At 28.4% G+C, this 21,346-nt stretch overlaps 1 protein-coding gene across 5 annotated transcripts in view; it reads left to right on the forward strand.

Moving 5' to 3' along the window:
* Window positions 1–21,346, forward strand: part of LOC126741325 (protein unc-13 homolog B) — a 353,601-nt gene that overhangs the window by 20,018 nt on the left and 312,237 nt on the right. For 4 of the 5 annotated variants that reach the window (XM_050447724.1, XM_050447728.1, XM_050447727.1 and 1 more), the window contains exons 2-6: window positions 791–820; window positions 6,472–6,574; window positions 6,655–6,772; window positions 15,051–15,174; window positions 19,993–20,109. In XM_050447724.1, coding sequence (XP_050303681.1) covers window positions 791–820; window positions 6,472–6,574; window positions 6,655–6,772; window positions 15,051–15,174; window positions 19,993–20,109 — 492 coding nt within the window. Of the gene's footprint in view, window positions 1–556; window positions 716–790; window positions 821–6,471; window positions 6,575–6,654; window positions 6,773–15,050; window positions 15,175–19,992; window positions 20,110–21,346 lie in introns of all 5 variants that reach the window. The other variant, XM_050447729.1, reaches the window with a different exon arrangement.

Raw genomic sequence — 21,346 nt, forward strand, 5'->3', positions numbered from 1 at the left:
CTTCTATGGACACTATCGAGAAAAAAAAAGAAATTCTGAAAAGCTGAGATTTCGCATTTTTAGAGTCCATTTTAGGGTACAAAAAATCGTCAAATGAACATTTTCGCGATATTTGAACATGCTCTTTATTTCTACTCATGTTCATAATGTAGTTGATTTAAAGCGAATAAAAGCTCGGAAACAAACCTACTCAACCTGAAAAACGACGGGGTAAGGGGGGCGGAAAAGAAAAAAAGGAAAATTTAAACATTTTCCTCCGGTGTGATGAAAAGGAAACGGAACACGCTCTATTACAACCCACTTTCAGGGCATCTACCTGCATAACGTTATCGATTTCACAAGTTCTACTTGTTAAAACGCTTTTTCGCGTTGGCTTTAAGTTTTTTAAATCGGGTGAAAGGATTTCTGAAGAACCTCTTTTGAATATTTCGAGCATATATCGTGGTTTTTTTTTTCGTTTTTAAAGTTCCATGCAAGGAGACAACTAGAGCAATAGAGTATTTAAAAGTGGCTGTCCACCCATGAAAAGTTTTTCACGTATCAATTTTTCTTTTAGGTGGATTGCGTGCTTCACCGTAATTAGAGGGGAAATCCAGTTTTTCCAGAGTGAGGCTACAAGAAATATTAATCAAAGGAATTCATTATATTCGGGCGGTAATCAGTGAGGACGATCGTAAAAATTGCTCTTTTGTTTGTTTACCTGGATGATTTATTGGTCTGTTTTGGAATTTTTTTATTAATGGAATTTTAAACTTATAAAATTAATTGTTTTTTTTTCCTGTTGTTTCAGTTAAGAAAGCCCGTTACGTTGGAGCTCAAGGTAAGAAACTAGTAAATGTTTTGTTAATTAAAATATATATACGTTATTTTATTATTAAAGGCGTACTGGGGTTAAACACTATTTTTATTGATTTAATCTTATTGAACAGAAGTAGTTTATCTGCAGATTGACCAGGAAAGTGAATTTTGTTTAATATTAACATTAATTTTTTAAATAAATTATTGGAATAATTAGATTTTGTACAATTAAAGTGAGAACCTTTTTTTTCTATGTCCAATATTTTTGGTTTTACAGTACATTATAGTCAAAAAAACAATTCCATCGAGTTCGGATTTTAACAGTAGGTTGGATATTATTGGATTTTCGCATTGTAGGTGAAGTTCTGCGAAATTTATGGGTCACATAAATGTCGTTGTTTGTTTTTTTTTGGAAATTATGGTAATGAATAGATTTTGAAAAATTAAAATAAACAGGAAAAACTATTTTTTGTTATGTCTATGGATTTTTGCATTGTAGCCTCTCAAAATAGAGGAAAATAAGCAAATTCATTTTGACATTTTAAATGATAGGTTGGATATTATTGAATTTTTGAGTTCCACGTAAAATTTTGAGAAATTTGATGGGTTTCATAACATAGTTTGGAAAAAGAATTTTCGAGTTGTTCGCTTTAGAAAAATTTGGTTTTTTGAATTTAAAGGGCTGTAGAGTGAAGACTGTTTGAAATATAAAGAAACGGTTTTCACTAATTTTTTATTGCCTGTAAAAACCTATTTATTAGCATAAGTTTCAGCACTTTAGTAAAAAAAATCAAAATTTTTCCAAAAATCAAAAAATTTTTTTTTTAATTAAGGTAGGTAATAAATATATTAAAAAAATTAAAGCAAACGGTGAAAACCAATTTTTCCTATGTCAAGTAGTTTTGGCTCTGTAGCTCCTCAAAGTGAAAAAACCAATATTTATTTATTTATTTATTTATTTCAATATACGGCAGAGCCAGTTTACAAAAACAATTTAGATAATACACAATACTAGACAATACAACAATATAAATACAATACTAGAATTACAAAAAAAAATATACCAAGATAAAACCTCTGAAAAAACAATCATCAACAGGGCTAAAAACTTTACTAAAAACTTAACACTATCCAAGGAACTTAGGTTAAAGTGTAAAATTATTTATTTTTGATTTGAATGACCGTAAGCCGCCGGAAAATGGATCCAAACTATTTTCATTAAAGAAACGCAAGGTCCTAGTCAGTGGAGAAAAAAACCCATAGTTGGCCGAATGAAAGGGTAAACGAAACATAGAAGAGTTGAATCTTCTTTGACAGGTGTTAAAAGGAATTGCTTCCAAGATAGTAGGACAATGATATAGACCATTTAAGATCTTATAAAACGTTAAAGCATCAGAATAATGCCGCCTGACTTCAAGATTAGGGATATTAAATTGGACACTGATAGCATTATAGTCAATGTAATAATTACGAAAAATATTAACTTTAGCTCTATAAGCAAGGTATCTTAAGAATCTTCTTTGTATAGCCTCAAGGCGTTCAATATGAGAATCATAATAAGGGGACCAAATTACAGACGCATACTCAAGCACGGAACGTACCAAAGAGTAATAAAGTAATTTGAAACAATAAGGTGAAAGATGTACACTATTTCTAGTGATAAAACCAAGACTACGCATACTCCTGTTAATAATATCCAAAATGTGCGGCAAAAAAGTTAGCTTGGTATCAAAAAAGAACACCTAAATCTTTAACTGTATCAACTGACTTGATTCGTTATTGTTGATTGTGTATTGATAATTAATAATTTTATTAGAACGACCAAACGAAATACATACACACTTCTTTACATTCAGTTCCAGACTATTGCTATTACACCACTCGGCAACACTATTTAAATTCAATTGAAGTAGCTCAGCATCAAGATATGACTCAATGGCTTTATACAGTTTAAAATCATCAGCAAAAGCAAGATGTTTTGAATGAACAATTACATCACTCAAATCTCTTATGAACAAGTTAAAAAAGACCGGTCCAATATGAAAGATACTTCAATATCACTAGAAATATAATTACTTATCCTGACCAACTGTGTGCGACCAGTCAAAAAACTGTGACAAAATTCGACCAAAGTCCTACCAAGGACCATAGCCCCAAACTTCTGAACCAGATGTTCATGACCAACCCTATCAAAGGCCTTCGAGAAGTCTGTGTACACACTATCGACCTGTACAGACCTCTCAAAAGCACCAATCAAATCATATTGGTAAGTCAACAGGTTAGTCACCGTAGATCTACCCTGACAAAAACCATGCTGATGATCACTAAGCAATCGCCTACAGTGTTAGGAACTACAGACTGAATACACACACCTCTATAGTTACAAATATCAGTTCTATTGCCATTTTTATGAATTGGTTTTAAAAAGCTTACCTTCCAATAATCAGGAAATTTGCCTGATGTCAAGCAAAGATTGAAAAAGTGATGCAGAGACTTACTCAGAGTGCACGCACAGTTTTTAAGAAAAACAGATGGGATACCATCAGGGCCAAAAGAATGTTTGTTAGGAAGGCGTAAGATTTCCTCAAATATGTCCAATAAAGAAAAAGAGATGCGATTTAAATCCAGACTGTAATCAAATTTATAGTCAGGAGCCTTGCGGGCAGGTTGCCTGTATGTAGTTTCAAAATACCTAGCAAATAAGTTTACAATATCTTGACCATTACCAGCAACCTCGGCTTCCATATGCATGCTATTGAGGTATGAATCAGACCTACGTAATCCATTGATGTGTTTCCAAAATGAAGAAGGATCATGAGAAATTTCAGTATTTAATCTATCAATATATGACCTAAAACATTCATCACGAAGAGTTTTACATTTAGTCCTCAAATTTGAAAAACTAACATAATCCATGGGATCCTTACTATTTTTGAATTTTGTGTGAACCTTTTTTTTTGAATAACAAGATTCTGTAATTTTTTACTAAACCAAGTGGGAAAATTCGATGATTTAAAATGTTTAATTGGAACAAACATCTCAATAGCAAAATAGAGACCATTGTAAAAAATATCAATGCATTTATTAAAATCCTTCTGATTAAAAGCAGTATCCCAGTTCATGCAAGCAAGGTAATTATTAATGGCAACAAAATCATAATAATAAACATCATACTTAAGACTAAAATCACAATTAATAGGAATACTTATTTCATAAGCAGGATGGTGGTTTGATGCCGGTGATAAATTTTCAGATCAATATTGAAGGAGTCTATGCCAAGTTTGATAGTTCAAATGATAGATCCAACCTATTAATAAATTTTTGGATTCTATACGGACTATTCGATTCCATTTGGACACATTTTGGACGAAGGGTTTCTGAGTTATTCGCTATGGAAAATTTTGGTATTTTGACTTTAAAGAGCTGTAGAGCGAACACTGTTTGAAATATAAAGAAACGGTTTTCACTACTTTTTATTGCCTGTAAAAAACTATTTATTAGCATAAGTTTCAACACTTTAGTAAAAAAATCAAAAAAAAAATTTTTTTTTCGAAAATTATTTTTAATAATTAAAATAAACGGTGAAAATATTTTTTTAAATGTCAAATAGTTTTGGCTCTGTAGCTCCTCAAAGTCAAAAAACTGTGCCAACAATCCATGATGACAACGATGCTGCTACTTGCTTTGGAGTTAATTGCTGAGACTCCTCGGATGTCATTGAGAGCTAGGTCGGCGAACATAAGCAAATCTGAATTGCAAATAATTTATCATGCCAACAATATTAAAGCATTCAAACTATTCTATTCGAGTAGCAGAATGGTTGAATAGAACTTTTCAATAGAACTTTCCATTAATAAATGACAGGGAATTACTAAAACAAGGAATTAGAGATACTTGTAATTCAATTTCCATTGAAGAAATTAGAAACTCTTTTAAAATGTTTAGGAAAGACATTGAAAAATGTTTCGATAATGGAGGTAGCTACACTGAATAAATTTAAAGGAGTTTATGCCAACTTTGATATTTCAAATGAAAGATCCAACCTATTATTCAATTTTTGGATTCTACGTTAAATTTTAAGAAATTTGATGGGTCACATGACATATTTTGGACAAAGGGTTTCTGAGTTATACGCTATTGAAAATTTTGGTTTTTTGACTTTAAAGAACTGTAGACCGAACACTGTTTAAAATATGAAAAAACGGTTTTTACTACTTTTTATTGCCTGTAAAAAACTCTCTATTAGCATAAGTTTCAACACTTTAGTAAAAAAATCAGATTTTTTTCAAAAAATCAAAAAAAAAATTTTTTTCCGAAAATTATGGTAATTAATAGATTTTGAAAAATTAAAAGAAACGGTGAAAACCATTTTTTTTAATGTCAAATAGTTTTGGCTTTGTAGGTCCTCAAAGTCAAAAAACCAATATTCAAGGAGTCTATGCCAACTTTGACATTTCAAATAATAGATCCAACCTATTATTGAATTTTTGGATTCTACGTAAAATTTTAAGAAATTTGATGGGTCACATGACATATTTTGGACGAAGGGTTTCTGAGTTATTCGCTATTGAAAATTTTGTTTTTTTGACTTTAAAGAGCTGTAGAGCGAATACTGTTTAAAATATAAAAAAACGGTTTTCACTACTTTTCATTGCCTGTAAAAAATGATTTATTAGTATGGCTTTCAACACTTTTGAAATAAATTTTGATTTTTCTGAAAATTTTGAAAAAATTAAAAATTATGTTCAGAATTATTTTAAATTAAAACAAACCATGAAAACCATTTTTTTCTATATCAAATGGTTTTGGATCTATAGTCACTTAAAATCAAAAAACGAACATTCCATGGAATCTATGTTCACTTTCTTATTTTAAATGATATTGAGCTGAATATTATTGAATTTCTCAATTCTACGTAAAATTATAAGGAATTTGATGGGTCACATCATATTCTTTGGATAAAAGATTTCTGAGATATCCGCTTTTGAAAATTTAGTTTTTTTTGACTTTAAAGTGCTGTAGAGCAAAAATTATTTCACATAGCAAAAAACAGTTTTCACTTTTTCATTTGCTTATTTAAAATTATTTATTAGCATAGGTTTTAGCACTTTTCTTCACAAAACCTTAAATTTTTTCAAAAATTAAAAAAAAAACAAATCTTACAATCGAGAATTTTTTTTAAATTAAACTTCAAATTTAAACCTCCGTTAACCTTCTAACAGCTCTTATCCCGTTAGCTTGCTTAGGAAAATAAATTAAAAATAAACGGCCGATTTCCTCATCTCCGATCTGAATGGTGGTTTCTCATAATAATTGGGGCGAATCCTATAAAATCAATAGTTCATAAATCTCAGTTTAAAGCCGTTCATCCGAATTAGATAATCTTTGATTTATTTCCCAAAGTTAACCCTTAATAGCCGCAGATCGGTTAGAGCTGAGGGCCGCTCTATTTTTCGGGAAATTTATTTTAATAGACTTGAAACCGTATTGTTCGGACATTCTGGAAATTGTTTTTTCCAGTTCAGATACATAAGAAAATTGCTATATATTTATATCTAAAGAAAAACATTTTAGTTTTAATTGGGAAATTTACTGTCCTGGTCCATTTAGTATGGAAAACTAGTTTTTACTTCAATTATGGTCATAATTATTATTTTTTTTAAATGTTTTCAGCCTCTCAGTTTAACACTTACGTCACTCTTAAGCTTCAAAACGTCAAATCTACAACCGTAACAGTCAAGGGAGCAACGCCATGTTGGGAACAAGATTTTTTATTGTAAGTTTATGTTATTTTTTTCGGTTTTTCGTACCACCAAAAATGAACCCAATAACCTGAAATTATTACATTTTTTGTAGCGAAACGAGCAATCTAAACACCGGTTTATTGATCGAAGTGTGGAGCAAAGGGATGATATGGGACCGTGCTTTAGGATACCATTGGATACCATTGCAGACTGTTCATTACACCATAGAGGTAATTTTTCTGGATTTCTCGGATTAGTCAATAAATCCGTAATTTTTCATTTTTTTTTTTAATTTCAGGGTAAAAAATTAACATAACAAAAAATGATGGATATATAAATGAGAATTCAATTTTTCCTCTTATTTCTATATCGTGGTTTCATTTTATTAATAGTGTCTGGACTGTCTGGAAATAGGGTTTTTTGGGTTTAGTTAGTTCAATTATAGAAGACAAATATTACTTTATTTCTATCCTTTTCTTATTTGTAAACTGGGACAAGGATATATAAATGAGAATTCAACTTTTCCTCTTATTTCTATATCATGGTCTCATTTCATTAATAGTGTCTGGATCATCTGGAAAAAGGGTTTTTCGGGTCTAGTTGGTTCAATTATAGAAGAAAAATATCACTTTATTCCCGTCCTATTCTTATTTGTAAACTGGGACAAGGATATATAAATGAGAATTCAACTTTTCCTCTTATTTGTATATCATGGTCTCATTTCATTAATAGTATCTGGATCATCTGGAAAACAGGTTTTTCGGGTTTAGTTGGTTCAATTATAGAAGAAAAATATTACTTTATTTCTATCTTTTTCTTATTTGTAAACTGGGACAAGGATATATAAATGAGAATTCAATTTTTCCTCTTATTTCTATATCATGGTTTTATTTAATTATTAGTATCTGGATCGTCTGGAAAAGGGGTTTTTCGGGTTTAGTTGGTTCAATTATAGAAGAAAAATATTACTTTATTTCTATCCTTTTCTTATTTGTAAACTGGGACAAGGATATATAAATGAGAATTCAACTTTTCCTCTTATTTGTATATCATGGTCTCATTTCATTAATAGTATCTGGATCATCTGGAAAATAGGTTTTTCGGGTTTAGTTGGTTCAATTATAGAAGAAAAATATTACTTTATTTCTATCCTTTTCTTATTTGTAAACTGGGACAAGGATATATAAATGAGAATTCAATTTTTCCTCTTATTTCTATATCATGGTTTTATTTAATTAATAGTGTCTGGATCGTCTGGAAAAGGGGTTTTTCGGGTTTAGTTGGTTCAATTATAGAAGAAAAATATTACTTTATTTCTATCCTTTTCTTATTTGTAAACTGGGACAAGGATATATAAATGAGAATTCAACTTTTCCTCTTATTTCTATATCATGGTCTCATTTCATTAATAGTATCTGGATCATCTGGAAAACAGGTTTTTCGGGTTTAGTTGGTTCAATTATAGAAGAAAAATATTACTTTATTTCTATCCTTTTCTTATTTGTAAACTGGGACAAGGATATATAAATGAGAATTCAATTTTTCCTCTTATTTCTATATCATGGTTTTATTAAATTAATAGTATCTGGATCGTCTGGAAAAGGGGTTTTTCGGGTTTAGTTGGTTCAATTATAGAAGAAAAATATTACTTTATTTCTATCCTTTTCTTATTTGTAAACTGGGACAAGGATATATAAATGAGAATTCAACTTTTCCTCTTATTTGTATATCATGGTCTCATTTCATTAATAGTATCTGGATCATCTGCAAAATAGGTTTTTCGGGTTTAGTTGGTTCAATTATAGAAGAAAAATATTACTTTATTTCTATCTTTTTCTTATTTGTAAACTGGGACAAGGATATATAAATGAGAATTCAATTTTTCCTCTTATTTCTATATCATGGTTTTATTTAATTATTAGTATCTGGATCGTCTGGAAAAGGGGTTTTTCGGGTTTAGTTGGTTCAATTATAGAAGAAAAATATTACTTTATTTCTATCCTTTTCTTATTTGTAAACTGGGACAAGGATATATAAATGAGAATTCAATTTTTCCTCTTATTTCTATATCATGGTTTTATTAAATTAATAGTATCTGGATCGTCTGGAAAAGGGGTTTTTCGGGTTTAGTTGATTCAATTATAGAAGAAAAATATCACTTTATTCTTATCCTTTTCTTATTTGTAAATTGGGACAAGGATATATAAATGAGAATTCAACTTTTCCTCTTATTTCTATATCATTGTTTTCTTTTATTAATAGTGTCTGGATCATCTGGAAATAGGGTTTTTTGGGTTTAATTGGTTCAATTATAGAAGAAAAATATCACTTCATTCTTATCTTTTTCTTATTTGTAAACTGGGACAAGGATATACAAATGAGAATTCAACTTTTCCTCTTATTTCTATATTATGGTTTTATTTTATTAATAGTATCTGGATCGTCTGGAAAAAGGGTTTTTCGGGTTTAGTTGGTTCAATTATAGAAGAAAAATATCACTTTATGCCTATCCTTTTCTTAATTGTAAACTGGGACAAGGATATATAAATGAGAATTGAACTTTTCCTCTTATTTCTATATCATGGTTTCATTTTATTAATAGTGTCTGGATCATCTGGAAATAAGGGTTTTCGGATTTTGTTGGTCCAATTAAAGAAGAAAAATATCATTTTATTTCCATCCTTCTCTTATTTGTAAACTTGGACAAGGATATATAAATGAGAATTCAACTTTTCCTTTTATTTCTATATCATGGTTTCATTTTATTAATAGTGTCTGGATCGTCTGGAAAAAGGGTTTTTTGGGTTAAGTTGGTTCAATTATAGAAGAAAAATATCACTTTATTCTCGTCCTTTTCTTATTTGTAAACTGGGACAATGATATATAAATGAGAATTCAACTTTTCCTCTTATTTATATATCATGGTTTTCATTTCGGGTTTAATTCTATTAATTTATAAACCAGATATTTTCATGGATATGGATGGATGGATAAATACATAATTTTTTTTTTAATGGCCAAAAATAAATTTTAAATTTTTAGGACAAAAAATCCAATCAATGTGAAAAAACTGATTTCTGAACTTAACAATTAACCTTATAACAATAGCAATATAAATTAACAATTTTTTTTTTAAGAGTTGATAATCAAAAAATTTCTTTAGAGAGTCAGTTCTTAAATTTTCCAAATTTTCTTTCAATTTTTTTTCCTAAATTTTCATAAGGAATCAATAAATTCATAAAACTATCATAAATAGTCAATAGTCAAAAACTTTGCCTCTGAATTCTCTAAATTTTTAGAATTAAAAGGAAATATTACGATTAAAAATAATCAATAGATCCAGAATTTTCTTTTTTTTGGATTTTTTTTTATTTTTCGGATATATTATCGTTTAATATTTTGTTTACACACAAAAACCCTCCTTTCAGTACCTGTATTTGTCATTTATCAGAGTGAGAGGGAGATGTCTTTTTTTTAAATTTATTTGGGCATTTTTCTTTAAATTTTTAATTTTTTCTTTGACAAAAAAAAAGTCTTTAGTAATCAAATCCATGTTTAATAAACACGTAATCTGACACTCACCCCTACAGCTAAATATTGATTTACATAAACAAGAAATACAACCTCTAATTACGGCTTAACCTGGCATCCATTTACCTAATCCGCTCTATGTTGCCGGATTAAGGGAGTAAATAACAAACACTGATTTAGCTAGTAGATTATCGCTCAATAATATTAACAACATTCATAAATAAATAACGCGCAACCCATTTATTTACGTTATAAGTTTTTTTCTTTAAATTAAATACCAAAAAAGCGACTTTTTTTTGTCCTGAAATTTGTAAACTTATAAATGGGGAGCAGGTCACCCGAGTAAATTCCCATTACCTTTTAAACAACCTTAATGCAATTACAAAAGTTTTTTTTCTGTTTTAATGGCTTTGTAAGCGGATTTCGGATGTTAACGTGAACAGAGAAGTTCCATCTGTTTATTTTTTCCAGAAAATAAACAATTTTTAATTAAAATAGCCCAAACCTTTTACAGTTTACCATCGATTACACCTGAATAAAACAAACTTTAAAACACGTAAAGTTAAAAGAAAAACTGACCTTAATTCTCTAATTTCCCATCGATTACCATTAAAATTATATCTACCAAAAAGGGTTTTTAATTTAGAATAAAAACCGCTTCAATAACAATATTAAAAACCTTTTAATTTACACACCAAAAATGAAATATGTCAAGTTAATAAGAGTCTCGAGAAGAAATTCCCACTTATTTTTATAAATATTATATCTACGTAAAGGGTCTTTAATTAGGAACCACCACAAATTTGCTATTTTCGTGTCTAGATAACGTTGCCAATATGCCAGTATTTTCAGTGTTCCTACTACTTGTTATGGTAAATTGGTGCGTTTTTATATTGGCTTAGGGCCATATTAACTGTCACTATATGAAAGTCTAAGGATTGCTTATGATAGTGTCAAAGGAATTTAAAAAAGAATTTACTTGAGGCGAGGTTGCCAATATATCTGGGTGTTTTCAGTGTTTCACTGTATGTACATCTCTTTTTGTCTTACACATTAGCTTTGTCGTAAATCTGTTTCTCTTTGATTATAAATGAATTTAAAAAAATTACGATTATATTTGAATGGTATTATATGTTTTCGACCTATATCCCCCTCTCACTTTAGTATATGATGAACATATTTATTGAAATGCTGGTTTTCGTGTGTAAATGGATGGATTACGTAAGAAAAACATAATTGCCAAATGATTCAGAGAGTAATAGACATGTTATGCAAGGTTATAGATAAAAAATAAAAAAAAAATCTTAATTTTTTTTATCTATATCCTCCTCTCACTCTGATATATGACAAATTATTTTACTGAAATGGCGGTTTTCTTCTGTAAACGGATGAATTACGTGAGAAAAACATTATTTCCAAATGATTTAGAAAGTAATAGACATGTTATGCAAGGATATATCTGAAAAATAAAAAAAAATCTCTACATTTTTTTGAGCTATATGCTCCTCTCACTCTGATATATGACAAACTATTTTACTGAAATGATGAATTTCGTATGTAAACATATTGGTTACGTGAGAAAAACATAATTTTCAAATGATCCAGAGAGTAATAGAAACATTATGCAAGGATATATCAGAAAAATAAAAAAATATATATAATTTTTTTTTTGAGCCATATCCCCCTCTCACTCTGATATATGACAAATTATTTTACTGAAATGATAGTTTTTATATATAAACGGATGGATTACGTGAGAAAAACATAATTTTCAAATGATCCAGAGAGTAATAGAAACATTATGCAAGGATATATCAGAAAAATAAAAAAAAATATATAATTTTTTTGAGCCATATCCCCCTCTCACTCTGATATATGACAAATTATTTTACTGAAATGATGGTTTTTATATATAAACGGATGGATTACGTGAGAGAAACATAATTTTCAAATGATCCAGAGAGTAATAGAAACATTATGCAAGGATATATCAGAAAAATAAAAAAATATATATAATTTTTTTTTTAACCATATCCCTCTCTCACTCTGATATATGACAAATTATTTTACTGAAATGATGATTTTTATATATAAACGGATGGATTACGTGAAAAAAACATAATTTCCAAATTATCCAGAGAGTAATAGAAACATTATGCAAGGATATATCAGAAAAATAAAAAAAATATATAATTTTTTTTGAGCCATATCCCCCTCTCACTCTGATATATGACAAATTATTTTACTGAAATGATGGTTTTTATATATAAACGGATAGATTACGTGAGAAAAACATAATTTTCAAATGATCCAGAGAGTAATAGAAACATTATGCAAGGATATATCAGAAAAATAAAAAAAATATATAATTTTTTTTTTGAGCCATATCCCCGTCTCCCTCTGATATATGACAAATTATTTTACTGAAATGATGGTTTTTATATATAAACGGATAGATTACGTGAGAAAAACATAATTTTCAAATGATCCAGAGAGTAATAGAAACATTATGCAAGGATATATCAGAAAAATAAAAAAAATATATAATTTTTTTTTTGAGCCATATCCCCGTCTCCCTCTGATATATGACAAATTATTTTACTGAAATGATGGTTTTTATATATAAACGGATAGATTACGTGAGAAAAACATAATTTTCAAATGATCCAGAGAGTAATAGAAACATTATGCAAGGATATATCAGAAAAATAAAAAAATATATATAATTTTTTTTTTAACCATATCCCTCTCTCACTCTGATATATGACAAATTATTTTACTGAAATGATGATTTTTATATATAAACGGATGGATTACGTGAAAAAAACATAATTTTCAAATGATCCAGAGAGTAATAGAAACATTATGCAAGGATATATCAGAAAAATAAAAAAAATATATAATTTTTTTTGAGCCATATCCCCCTCTCACTCTGATATATGACAAATTATTTTACTGAAATGATGGTTTTTATATATAAACGGATAGATTACGTGAGAAAAACATAATTTTCAAATGATCCAGACAGTAATAGAAACATTATGCAAGGATATATCAGAAAAATACAAAAAAATATATAATTTTTTTTTGAGTCATATCCCTCTCTCACTCTGATATATGTCAAATTATTTTACTGAAATGATGGTTTTTATATATAAACGGATGGATTACGTGAGAAAAACATAATTTTAAAATGATCCATAGGGTAATAGAAACATTATGCAAGGATATATCAGAAAAATAAAAAAAATATATATAATTTTTTTGAGCCATATCCCGCTCTTACTCTGATATATGACAAATTATTTTACTGAAATGATGGTTTTTATATATAAACGGATGGATTACGTGAGAAAAATATAATTTTTAAATGATCCAGAGAGTAATAGACACATTATGCAAGGATATATCAGAAAAATAAAAAAAAATATATAATTTTTTTTTGAGCCATATTCCCCTCTCACTCTGATATATGACAAATTATTTTACTGAAATGATGGTTTTTATATATAAACGGATAGATTACGTGAGAAAAATATAATTTTTAAATGATCCAGAGAGTAATAGACACATTATGCAAGGATATATCAGAAAAATTTAAAAAATATATATAATTTTTTTTGAGCCATATCCCCCTCTCACTCTGATATATGACAAATTATTTTACTGAAATGATGGTTTTTATATATAAACGGATGGATTACGTGAGAAAAACATAATTTTCAAATTATCCAGAGAGTAATAGAAACATTATGCAAGGATATATCAGAAAAATAAAAAAAATATATAATTTTTTTGAGCCATATCCCCCTCTCACTCTGATATATGACAAACTATTTTACTGAAATGATGGTTTTTATATATAAACGGATGAATTACGTGAGAAAAACATAATTTTCAAATGATCCAGAGAGTAATAGAAACATTATGCAAGGATATATCAGAAAAATAAAAAAAATATATAATTTTTTTTGAGCCATATTCCCCTCTCACTCTGATATATGACAAATTATTTTACTGAAATGATGGTTTTTATATATAAACGGATGGATTACGTGAGAAAAACATAATGTTCAAATGATCCAAAGAGTAATAGAAATATTATGCAAGGATATATCTAAAAAATAAAAAAAAATCTCTGAATTTAGTTGATCTATATCCTCCTCTCACTCTGATATATGACAAATTATTTTACAGAAATGATGGTTTTTATATATAAACGGATGGATTACGTGAGAAAAACATAATTTTCAAATGATCCAGAGAGTAATAGAAATATTATGCAAGGATATATCAGAAAAATAAAAAAAAATATATAATTTTTTGTTGAGCCATATCCCCTCTCACTCTGATATATGACAAATTATTTTACTGAAATGATGGTTTTTATATATAACTGGATGGATTACGTGAGAAAAACATAATTTTCAAATGATCCAGAGAGTAATAGAAACATTATGCAAGGATATATCAGAAAAATAAAAAAAAATATATAATTTTTTTTTGAGCCATATCCCCCTCTCACTCTGATATATGACAAATTATTTTACTGAAATGATAGTTTTCGCATGTACACGGATGTATTACGTGAAAAAAACATTATTTCTAAATGATCCAGAAAGTAAGAGACATGTCATGCAAGGATATATCCGAAAAATAAGAAAATGTTCTATTAATTTTTTTGACCTATATCCCTCTCTCATCTTGATATATGACAAATAAATTTACTGAAATGATGGTTTTTGTGTGTAAACGGATGGTTTACGTGAGACAAACATAATTTCCAAATGATTCAAAGAGTAGGAGAAATGTTAAAGCAGGATATATCCTACAAGTAAAAAAATATCAATACATTTTTTTGGCCCCATTCATGACAAATAAATTGACGATTTTCGTGCGTAAACGAATACGATGCGTAAGAAAAACCCGAATTTCCTCGATAACAACAAAACCTTATTGTCCTTTTTCAATTTTCAGGAGGGAAATGGCCAATGGTTATCGTTAGATGCGGAACTGGTAATGAAAGACGGCGAAGTGGTGGGCACCAAAATGGCAACCGGTCACTCTTTGCTTGTCGATTGTCGTTTCGAACTGCCTTTCGGTAAGTAAACCATTATTACACCTCTCTCTTTCTATCTCTCGAGGGGAGAAAACTCAACTTTCACCCCCTCAAGAAACTCTTTATTGTTTACAGTGAAACTGTCCGCCCTGTTGTTGCATGTTTTCACTCTAAACTGATTTATTAGAGAACTTCTGACAGGCTTAGAAACGACTCAAGGAATAAACTCATATATACACAAGGGAGAATAATGGAAAATGCATTTGAAAACTTTTGCCCATAATTCATTCATTTATTCTTCAGGGGTCGTAACACGTGTAAAATGTTATATTGCCGTCGGATTCAATCGCGATGATGTGAAAGTTAAAGGTCAAACGTTTAGGGAGGTTTTTCTTGGGAAAGTGATAATCGGGTAAATGGAGTGAAAAGCAACAAAATCATCGATCAAGCAAGGGTTGAAAATTCCTCAATTAAATTTATTTTATTTTTCTATATATCATATGTCAAGCTGACGTCTGTCAATTCTCTCACTTTCACATTGAGATGATGGCGGTAAATTTAAAATGGCAAAAAATAAGAATTCTACTTGAAAATTAATATTTGGTTCTGGGATTTCGCGTTTCAAAGCCGAATATCTTAAAAATGAATAGGAATATTCTTGGGAAATAAAAAGCGTGATACTCAACGGAACATTCCCTCAAAAAAATTTTCAAGACTTTTGAGTAAAAGTTTTCGAAATATGGTTCTTTCCACATAAGAGAATTTTCAAGGTGGTCAGTCACTGTAAAAGTTAAATAATTCAAAAACTTATGGGAATATTTTTATGAAATAAAAAGCAGAATATTCAAACAGGAATATTCTTTAAAATTCTACTGGGTAGTCACAGTTTTTTACACAATATTTTCAGAAATATGTGGCTTTTTAAGTCGAACTGTCTAAGAGGGTTTGTGATACACGCCATGCTCTTTAGACTTTTATATCTAATAAACTTATGGGAATATTCTCATGAAATAAAAATCAGAATATTCAAAGGAATATTCTTTAAAAATATACTAAATGGTCAAATTTTTTCGGACAATATTTTCGGAAATATGTGACGTTTTAAGTGAAACTGTCTAAGAAGGTTTATCACATTCACCACGTTCGTAAAACTTTTATATCTAATAAAATTATGGGAATATTCTCATAAAATAAAAAGAGGAATATTCAAAAAAATTATCTTTAAAAACGTGTTAGGTAGTCAAAGCTTTATAAGTAGTATTTTTTGAAATATTTGACTTTTTCAATTGAACCGTCTAAAAGGTTAATTATACAAGGTTATTATTTAGCTATTTAGTTATTATTTAGGTATATTATACACGTTATTATATTGGAATATTCTGATGAAATAAAAATGAGAATATTCAAAGGAATATTCTTTAAAAACGTAATATGTAGTGAGTGCAAGCTTTTTAAGCAGTATTTTTGGAAATTGACTTTTTCAATAAAATCGACTAAAAGGTTTAATATACACACCACGCACTTCAAATTCTTATATCTAATAAACTTATCGGAATATTCTTATGAAATAAAAAACAGAATATTCTAAAAAATATTTTCAAAAAAAAATGCATTTAATAGTGGAACTGCCTAAGAAGGTTTTTTACACACACCATGCGCTTTAAACTTCTAATAAACTATCTACTAAAACTTATGGGAATATTCTCATAAAATAAAAATTAAAATATTCATGGAAATCTTTGATAATAATTTAAAAACTAATTGGAATATTTTTATGAAGTAAAAAGCAGAATATTCAAACAGGAATATTTTTTAAAAATATACTGGGTTGTCAAAGTTTTTTAAACAATATTTTCAGAAATATGTGGCTTTATAAGTCGAACTGTCTAAGAAGGTTTGTGACACACATTATGTTATTTAGATTTTTATATCTAATAAACTTATGGGAATATTCTTATGAAATAAAAAGCAGAATATTCAAAAGAATATTCTTTAAAAATATACTGGATGGTCAAAGTTTTTTAGATAATATTTTTGGAAGTTTGTGACGTTTTAAGTGGAACTCTCTAAGAACGTTTATCACACCCACCATGTTTTTAAAACATTTATATCTAATAAACTTATAGGAATATTCTCATGATATAAAAAAATAAGAATATTCAAAAGAATATTCTTTAAAAACATGTTAGGTAGTCAAAGGTTTTCAAGTAGCATTTTTTGAAATATTTGACTTTTTCAATGGAACCGTTTGAAAGGTTTATAACACATACCACGCGCTTGAAATTTGTATATCTGTCTAATAGACTTATCGGAATATTCTCATAAAATAAAGAGCAGAATATTAATGGGAATATTCTTTAAAAATACATTGGATAGTCGGTGTTTTTCAAACAATACTTTTAGAAATATTTATCACATACACCACGCATTTTAAACCCTTATATCTATTCAACCTATGAAAATATTCCTATAAAATAAAAAGCAGAATATTCAGAGAAATATTAAAAAAAATTTTGTTAAGTAGTCAAAGCTTTTTAAGTAATAGTTTTGCTGATATTGGACATTTTAAGTGAAACTGTCTGAGAAGGTTTATCAAACGTACCACGCACTTTATACTCTGTTTTTATGAAATAAAAAATAAAATATTCTAAGGAATATTCTTTAAAAAAAATTGTAAAGCAGTCAAAGAATTTCAAGCAATATTTTTTAATTTTTTTGATTTTTAATGTGGAACCGTCTAAGAAGGTTTATTACACACACCACGCATTTAAAACCGTTATATCTAATAAATGAATGAAAATATTCTTATGAAATTTAAAAATTAATATTCAAGGGAATATTCTTTAAATAATTCGTTAAGCAATCAAATGTTTTTAACAAATATTTTTGAAAAAATTTGACTTTTTAAGTGGAACTGTCTAAGAAGGCTTATCATATACACCAAGCATTTAAAACCCTTATATCTAATAAACTAATGGGAATATTTTTATGAGATAAAAATAAGAATATTCTAAGGAATATTCTTTAAAGAATTTATTAAGTAATCAAAGCTTTTTAACCAATATTTTTGAAAATATTTGACTTTTTAAGTGGAACTGTTTAAGAAAGTTTATCACATACACCGCGCATTTTAAATCCTTATATTTAATAAACTAACGGGAATATTCTTATAAAATAAAACGAAGAATATTTAAAAGAATATTCCTTAAAATTTATGTTAGGTAGTCAAAGTTGTTCAGACCATATTTTTAGAAATATTTGAGTTTTTTATTGGAACTGTCTAAGGTTTATTATGCACTTTAAGCCCTTATATCTAATAAACCAATGGGAATATTCTTATAAAATAAAAAGTCGAATATTCAAGGGAGTATTTTTGAATATTCTTTAAAAAATGTATTAAGCAGTCAAAGTTTTTCAACTAATATTTTTGGAAATATTTGAGATTTTAAGTGGAATCGTCTAAAAAGGTTTATTACACACACCACGCCCTTTAAACCCGTATATCTAATAAAGTTATGGGAATATTCTTATGAAATAAAAAACAAATTCTTTAAAAGAATATTCCTTAAAAATTATGTTGAAAATTCAAAGCTTTTTAATCAATATTTCTGGAGATATTTTACTTTTTAATTGGAACAGTGTAAAAAAGTCGATCACATACACCATGCTCTTAAAACCCCCATATCTAATAAACTTATCGGAATATTCTTACGGAATAAAAAACAGGATATTTAAGGGAATATTTTCTTAAAAATTTATTAAGTAGTCAAGGGTTTTTAAGAATATTTTAGAAGTATAATATTGGAACGCTTTAAGAAGGCTTTTTAAGGACACCACATACTTTATACCCCCATATCTAAGAAGCTAATAGGAATATTTTAATAAAATAAAAAGCAGAATATTTAAGGGGATATTCTTTAAGCAATTAAAGCTTTTTCAGCAACACTTTTTTTAATTATATGACTTTTTATGCCGAAGTATCTAGGAAGATGCTTAGGAAATTGAGAATCTCCCAAATTTTGACAATCGATTATAAAAAATCTATGGGATCTACTTTTGAAATTCCAATGGTTTTTTCATACCCCTATTCGTCTGATTCCAACGAGACTATTTGCAAGGTCGTACCTCTTAGAGTTCCTCAGATATTAAAAACTCATTAGATTTTTCGAAAATCCCAAAAAATCTGCCTGGTATTTCAATATTGATTCACCAAAAACAACCATATAGTTCACATTTCAACCCTGTACTTGATATATAGCCCTAAAAAGGCAGTTTTTTTATTTTCATATTTGTTCCAGTCTGTTACCCTAATAATAATCCGCCTTTAGGGTCAGACGCTCCATAAGCAAAATATCTTTAAAAAAAAAACCTAAATTGCGAATTCGTGATTTAGTACCCAGACAGACACTAAAATAATTTATATTTTTTATTTATTTTATAAAGGGTTTGTTTTAGCCCTAAGTGGTCCTCGAAGTTAAGCCTCTAATCCCCTGGATTTATTAGGATCCAGGATCTTTGGAGAAATGTGACTTTAACTGGGAATTTTTTCGTGTGCTCGCTTTTCCTAAACCCATTAAAAACAAAATCAATTCGGCTCTAGCTCTTCAATCAGGCAAAGACCCTTACAAAGGTCACATCCAAAGGGCACAAAAACCTTATTAATTATAGCGAACCTTTAGACCCAAAGGCTTTTAGTAATTAATTTTTGGGCAAAACAACCTAACTAATAATGAGGGTGGTTTAAATGGGACCATAAATCATAACTAGGTATTCGTGTTTTTTTTTTGGGGTATAAATGGGGTCAAAATGGAATTGAACAAAGTGACACTCGTGTTCATTTAAATTATGCTATTTTTCCAGATCCTGAAAGTATGGATGCGTCCGACTTGCAAAGAAAACTGGAAACTTTAAACAAGTGGATCGATATGGAAGCCAGAACCGACCAGGCCAATAGACATTATAATTTCATAGGGAGGTGTAAGTTAGGATTTTTTTTTTTAACGCTTTCTCCCTCATTTCCATACTGATTTTTTTTCGCTCATTTCCATATCGTTTTACGTTAATAAATTTGCCATTAAAATGCCTGCTTAGTAATTTAAATTGGCCCTAATTTGCATACTACACGCTCCATTTGGCCGCATATATACCAAAGGAGAATTGAATTTTATTATATTTCATTAAGAAAATATGGTAGTGCGTTGTTTTTATTATATGATTTTGTCACTTGCACTTTTATTTTTTTTTACTCTAATTATGTTTACAGGTCGAGAAGTGAATTTATCGGAGTTTTGTTGACGAAATTAATAAGTATGGCTAAAAATCAATTTAAGAAATTATTATCTGGACTTTCTGGAAATGGTGTTTGTCCAATTAAATAGAAAAAATACATCTCGCTCCATATCACTTGAAACTCACTTCTCGACCACTTTTTTTTGCGCTTTCCAAGCAGCACAAGAGTTGAGGTTAAAAAAATTCAAATAATTTTTCATAACTTCTTTATATTGACGTTTACATGGAAATGTTATTCTAGATGATTTGTAGCATTTTTTATTATAAACCTAATAGTAAAGTAACATTTATAATATTCTATATAGTTTTTGAGAGAACTAGAAAAACTTTTGAAAGGTTTTTCTTAATTTTCTGGAAAGTTATTGAAGACAAAAATATTTTTTCTAATGCATCTGATGCGCATTTATTTTTTATTTTTTTATACAAAAATTTCAAAAATCTTTGATAGCTCATTTATTTGGAGATTTACGAGCAAATGTTATTCTAAATGATTTATAGCATTTCTAATTGGAGATCTGATAGTGTATTCCAATTTGTGATTTTTTTATAGTTTTTGAGGAAATTAGGAAAAACTATTTAGAGGTTTTTCCCAATTTTAAGATAAAAATTATTTTGTTTAAAGCGTCTGATGCATATTGGCATTTCAAACAACTTTTATAATAACAGTTTTCTTCTCTAGCCAATAGTTCGCCAGAAAAAAAATAAAAACCAAAAAAATTATTATGTTTCAAATTTATCAGAAAATTTCTTATTTTTTAAAAATCTTTTATAAGTGCTCTATATCGATATTTAGAGGTAAATATTATTTTAGACGATTTATATTATTTTTAATTGTGAGTTCAATAGTGTAATAAAATTTTTAATTTTCTCTATAGTTTTTGAGTAAATTAAGAAAAATGATTAAAAGTTTTTTTTCAATTTTGTG

Source organism: Anthonomus grandis, chromosome 10 (assembly GCF_022605725.1).
Source record: "Anthonomus grandis grandis chromosome 10, icAntGran1.3, whole genome shotgun sequence".
NCBI classification, from domain to species: domain Eukaryota; kingdom Metazoa; phylum Arthropoda; class Insecta; order Coleoptera; family Curculionidae; genus Anthonomus; species Anthonomus grandis.